At 37.0% G+C, this 6,543-nt stretch overlaps 1 protein-coding gene across 1 annotated transcript in view; it reads right to left on the bottom strand.

Annotated features, from left to right (window-relative positions):
- Positions 1–6,543, bottom strand: part of LOC106883861 (actin-related protein 8) — a 26,646-nt gene that overhangs the window by 17,764 nt on the left and 2,339 nt on the right. The window contains exons 2-4 of the mRNA XM_014934999.2: positions 3,317–3,726; positions 2,266–2,436; positions 1,162–1,272 (exon numbers count right to left, since the gene is read on the bottom strand). Of these exons, the coding sequence (XP_014790485.2) occupies positions 1,162–1,272; positions 2,266–2,436; positions 3,317–3,726 (692 nt within the window). The remainder of the gene's footprint in view (positions 1–1,161; positions 1,273–2,265; positions 2,437–3,316; positions 3,727–6,543) is intronic.

The following is a 6,543-nucleotide window of genomic DNA, read 5'->3' on the forward strand; positions in this document are numbered from 1 at the left end:
AACCTTTTCTTCAATTGTGTTCCAGAAATCACATTAATATGTCAATAAATTAAAAAGTTTCAGTTGTTTAATGAAACCAGTCTAAATTCATGATTATTTAAAAATTTAATTGAAAGTCATTACTTAGATATATAGTAAAGAAAGGGTTAAAGGGTTAGGAAAAGGGTCAGAGATATAATAATTTCTCACTCAGGAATAGAAAAAAAAAAAAAGATAAAACTAATGTTTTGTTATTTCCATTATACTTCAGACTTCCAAAATAACAAAAGGTGCAAGTATGGGTTCGTGTAAGAAATTTGGTTTCCCAACCACATGATTCTGGGTGGGTTCGTTTGCACTGTATGGTACCTTGGGCAAGTGTGCTCTGCTACAGCCTCAGCTGACCAAAATCTTGTGAATGAATTTGGTAGATGGAAACTGAAAGAAACTCAATGTTTATATCTATCAGTGTGCGTGTGTGGTGTGTGTCAGTATCTCCTTGTCTTAACATCACATGATAGTTGTAAATGTGTGTGACCAACACGCCAGTAACATCCATTTCCAATCTTTCACAAAAACTTGTCAGAGAAATATTGGTGTTACTTTGGTATGCGATCTACATGTCATAAAACTGCTTTGGTATGCAATCTACACTTTATATTGTGATTTACAAGAAAAGTTACGAGAAAAAACTCTGTTGATCTATTTCTTACTTTTCTCGCTGTTCATTTGATTCATCAATAAAATTAGTAAACTTGTTTCAAATTTGCATCATTCTAATTTCTTTTTAATAATAATTGTATAAAATGTATAAAAAATTTAATTATCTATTTTTTACTCTTCTAGCTGATGTTCATTCGATTTGCCCATCGTTTTAATTTTTTTAAATAGATGTATAAAAATGTAATAATGTTTTATTTAAGCCATAATAAATAAATGAAACATGTAGCTCACATACTAAAGTAGAATTTGACTCTTGTAGATCATGTTGGTTACGTAGATCGCATTTCAAAATAGCACTGAAATATTTACCATGTTTGGAAACAGGCAAGAGTTGGCAACAGGAGGGCCATCTAGCTACAGAAAATATACTGCAACAAATTCCATATGGACCTTGGGAGTTTGGAAAATTGGATGCCAAAAGACTGAAGAGTATCAAAAGTTCTACGTCTATAGCATTACCTGTTTTTGGGAAGTTGCTGATCGATACTCTCCAAGATTATTTGGCCAGCTAAGTAATGCTTCCTCTGCTTGTTTCAACCCACGCCGCTGCTGTAGTTTGGCTTCAGCATGCTGAGAATAAAGGATTAGAAACACAGAAATAATATTCAATGTACAAGAGTTCAGTGCAGCAGTAATTCAATGAACTGGATTTATTTTGGGGACTCAAATAATATCAAATGAGGTTAGCCAAGCATTTTCCTTTGCATTTATCACTTTGTGACACGTCTTGACATGTTGTGCACTCTTTGTAAACAAGGGCTCTTTAAACAGTGCTTTTTGCTTTCAGTTCCCCACATAAAACATGTCCAGGCTGTCAGTTGTTCCATAGAATGGGAGATTATTACCTCACTCGGAAACAAGATGAAGTTAACCTTTTCGTTACTGTATTTATTTCGAGATGCTCTGTGTTTCTTTCAATGTTAAATACAACAAAGGATTTAGTAAAATAACTTAGTTATCATTAAGCTAGTGTTAGGAACATAAATTGTGACTAAGGTTTGGTGGAAGGTTTTAATTCAAAATCTATGAAAATAAGACATTTGTACTCAGAGCCAGAGGCAGTTTCAGCTGGGTTGGTAACGAAAGGGTTAAAGACAGGAAGCACATCTGACTGTAAGAAATCTCTGCTTCAATGTACTCACATCGGATCCAAGTGAGTATGGAAAAGCAAATATTAAAACATTGGCAATGATGATGATGATGATGATGAATCTGGAGGAAGGAGCAATGCACATGGCATCTGCAGGCCCTTTGAGGCTGGTGAGATTGATGCCATTAACCCTTTAGCATTCAGATTACTCTATCAAATTTAATGCTTATTCATTTGCATTGTTTTGAATTGATCTTGCATTACTTTGTAAGTTCAAGATTTTGATGACATGATTATAATGCCAACCAGGTTATAAGCTCTGCAGATGAATTGACCTGCATATCCTCTGCATCCCACTCCAATGGGATCATGCTTTGTTTGCCACCAACTGCTTTGGCATAGCTCCACCAGCACAGCATATTCCTTTCTCTTACTCTCATTATTATCAAAGAAAGAGAAACAAAACAATATACCTGACACTCTTTCTTAACTAGCCACGGATCTTCATATCTTTTCTGACCAGGAACCTTATGTCTGCGGGCAATACAGTGTGGTATTGAGACAGGAAGGGAATCTGATGCTCGTCCAATTCGAAGATTCTGTGATCCAGGGTGAATCACAATAATGTGATTTACTTGAATGGGCTGCAAAGGTAAAAATAACATGTAACACCATCAAGAGACTCAAACATCAACATCAAAATTTTTGGGGTCAATTAAACTCATCTTTGGAGGTGAAAAATATTTTATTAAGTAAGGAATGGCTGTGTGGTAAGTAGCTTGCTTACCAACCACATGGTTCCAGGTTCAGTCCCACTGAGTGGCACATTGGGCAAATGTCTTCTACTATAGCCTTGGGCTGACCAAAACCTTGTGAGTGGATTTGGCAGATGGAAACTGAAAGAAGCTAGTCGTATATATATATATATATATATATATATATATATATATATATATATATATATATATATATATATATATATATATATATATATAAATATATCTATGTGTTTATGTTTGTTTGTCCTCACACCATTGCTTGACAACCAATGTTGGTGTGTTGACGTCCCCGTAGCTTAGCGGTTCAGCAAAAGAGGCCGATAGAAAAAGCACTAGGCTTACAAAGAATAAGTCCTGGGGTAGATTTGTTCGACTAAAGGCAGATCTCCAGCATGGCCACAGTCAAGAAGAATGAAACAAATAAAAGAATCGACAAATTTAAAAACACCCAGTACACCTTGTAAAGTAGTTGGCATTTGGAAGGGCATCTCGCCATAGAAACCATGCTAATGCAGACATTGGCGTATGCTGCAATCCTCCAACTTGTCAGATCCTGTCAAACCATCCAATTGATTCCAGAATGTTAGTTGTACATTAAATGAAGAAAATGACAATAAAAATGATATATGTGAGAGAGAGAGAGAGAGACACACATACACACACAAATTGAGCAACCTGTTCCTGGTTAATTACTTATTTTGTTAATGCTTACAAAAATATGTAATTCTAAAAGAAGTTTACTCACCTCAAGATATGGAAGAGATTGAGGATATAACCTCTTGCCTGCTGTAGGAGCCATCAGTGGCCTCTTTTGTAAAATTTCCCCAATTTTGCTGGCTGACTTAGGAAGAGGCTCAAGTTTTGGCTTGAGGCTATCTTTATCCAGTTCCCTTGCTGGATTGGAAGATGCTTCCTGTGAAGATTCCGGTTTGATAGAATCTTCCAAGGAATCTAAGCCTTTGCATCTTCGTCCTTCTGGGATGTAGTCGTTACTGCAACACTCATCATTGAAGTTGCAGTTTTTCTGTAACTTATTCAGGGTGGGTTTCTGTGGTGACAAGTCAAGACAAGGGAAGTCAGTCAGCTTGGAAGGTTCAAAAGAAGTACAGGGGTAACTGTTATCAGAATTCAGACAATCATTGAAGGGATCCAGTACTAGAAAATAAAATAAAAACAATTATTGCATGTATCTATATGTAACAGACCCATCACCAGACTTTGGTGCCTGGGCAGTGGTAATGGTGGTGGAGGGGAAGGCGGCGAAGTCAAAGGTATTGATGGTGGTGGCATGAGAAGTTTGAATGGTGTGTATATTTCAGTTGTCATGACAATGGTGGTACTGGCGATGGTGATGGTTGAAAACAATCAACAGAAAGAGAGAGAGAAAGAAAGGGGTTAGACAGATAAAAAAAAAATTGTACTGACCCCTGAATGGGAAGACAAAAAAATGTTATTTATCATGCACCTTTGCAAGAAGTTGCAATTTGACCAATTATATCATTTTGATAAAAATTGTTCATTACTTGAAAAATATTGGTCAAGTTTAATAAAATTTAATATGTACTCAATGCATGAAGTATCATTGTTGGGCCCAAGGCCCAATGAAGAGCCCTCCACAGGAGCTAGCTTAAAAGCTAGTTTGTACAGGCTTTGTCGATTCGATGGTGGGAGTGTGCTTATGTCTACACAAACATTTGATCACTATAAACAAATCATTTGTGTGGTTGTTCGATAAGAAATTGTCAAATCCTCATACGTCATCTAATGATTGGAGAGTCTATAATTTTTATTTATGTATGTATATATATATATATATATATATACATATATATATATATATACATACATACATATATATATATATATATTTGTATAGGTCACACACATTACTTGGGATTATTTTCTAGTTCACTAGTGCATGTGTCTGTATATATTACTGAGAGGAGCTGGCAGGATTATTATTAGCATATCAGACAAAATGTTTAGAGGCATTTTGCCCATCTTTACGTCCTGAGCTCAAACACTGCCGAGGTAGACTTTGTCATTCATTCTTTAGGATAAGTAAAATAAAGTCCCAGTATAGTACTGGGATCAAAGCTTCTAAAATTTTGAGGCCTTGTGTCTATAATAGAAAGAACTATTATAATTAATATTAATAAAATTATTATATTTCTATCAAAACCAATTGAGCAATTGATTTCAGCATATTCTGATTATTTGCCAAGATTTTTCTCAACTTCAGAGTACGAAGCTGATTGGTAAATTTAATTATATGAGAATATAATATTGCATTTCATTAATAATATGTCCACTCTAAGGTGGCGAGCTGACAGAAACGTTAGCATGCCAGGTGAAGTGCTTAGTAGTATTTCGTCTGTCTTTACATTCTGAGTTCAAATTCTGCCGAGGTCAACTTTGCCTTTCATCTTTTTGTTGGGTCGACAAAGTACCATTTGTGTACTGGAGTTGATCTAATCGACTGGCCTCCCCCTCCCCACCAAATTTCGGGCCTTGTACCTAGAATAGAAAAGAATAAAATGTTTTGAATGACACAACAATGCACTATAATACATACAATGGACTATAATAACTTGTAATTTAATCGTCCATAGTCTGCTATGATATATCGGAATAAAAATTCCTTCTTCAGATATCCCTAGGAATTGATGGAGTTGTCTACTCTACCAACAAATACGAGTGCTTGTTTTTTATAACTCATGAACTGTTAAACAATTATATATATCATCATCATCATTTAACGTCCTCTTTCCATGCTGGCATGGGTTGAACGGTTTGACAAGGAGCTGAAAAGCAGGGAGCTGTCAAGATTCCAACTGTCTGTTGTGTCATGATTTCTACAGCTGGATGTCTTTCCTAATGTTGTTGTTTGTTCCTTTTTGAGCCATGCCTGGCTCATAAGGGCCAGTTTCCCGGTTTCGTTGGCGTACAGGTTCCCCACCGGTCCATCTCAGGTAAGCTGCTAGATGCAGGAGGAAAGAGTGAGAGAAAATTGTGGAAAAAGAGTCAACAGAAGTTCGCTTAGGTGTTTCGCGCATAAAGACACATACTGCCCGGTCTGAGATTCAAACCCGCGGCCCCTCAACTACAAGTCTGCTGCTCTAACCACTAGGCCATGTGCCTCCACGTCCTTCCTAATGCCAACCACTTAACAGAGTGTGCATAATGGTTTTCACCTGCCACAGGCACTAGTGCATTCACATAGCACCTGCACAGGTGTGTTAACACAGCACCAGCACAGGTGCTTTTTAAGTGGTACTGGCACCTGAAAGGACAACCCTGTATGCATGGAAGACAGTGGTTTTACTTAGCTTGAAGTATCTTATCAACTACAGCAAATCACCACATCTCCCAGTCCCTTGTCATTTCCTCAATGAGGCTCAGTGTCCGAAGATCCTTTCTCACCACTTCGTCTTAGGTTTTCCTGGGTCTACACTTTCCACAGGTACCCTTCACAATTAGAGCTCGGCACTTCTTTATGCTGCTGTCCTCATACATACGCATCATATGACCAAACCAGCGCAGTTTTCTCTCTTGCACACAATACACACACATATATATATATACATATGGCAACCCTTCGGTATTGGTACACGCCATTCAACCAACAGGACCTTCCCTCATGACATAGATAAAGAGGCTAGAATCAAGAAAATGGGTGAATAACGACGTCTATTCACTGTCACTCTCTAGACCAATACCGAAGGAATGTCAAATAGATGTGTGTGTGTGTGTGTACAAACGAACAAAAGTATATATATTGAGCTAAGTCAACCTGCTAATGGATACAACTCTAACTATGCATTCAGTACTACTTCAATTCGATAGTATACTCACACGTGTGCGTGTGTGTGTGTGTGTGTGTGTGTGTGTGTGTGTGTGTGTGTGTGTGTGTATATATATATATATGTATGTATATGTATACACACACACACACACATTATATATATATAT

This window comes from Octopus bimaculoides, chromosome 1, assembly GCF_001194135.2.
Source record: "Octopus bimaculoides isolate UCB-OBI-ISO-001 chromosome 1, ASM119413v2, whole genome shotgun sequence".
In the NCBI taxonomy this organism is placed as follows: Eukaryota; Metazoa; Mollusca; class Cephalopoda; order Octopoda; family Octopodidae; genus Octopus; species Octopus bimaculoides.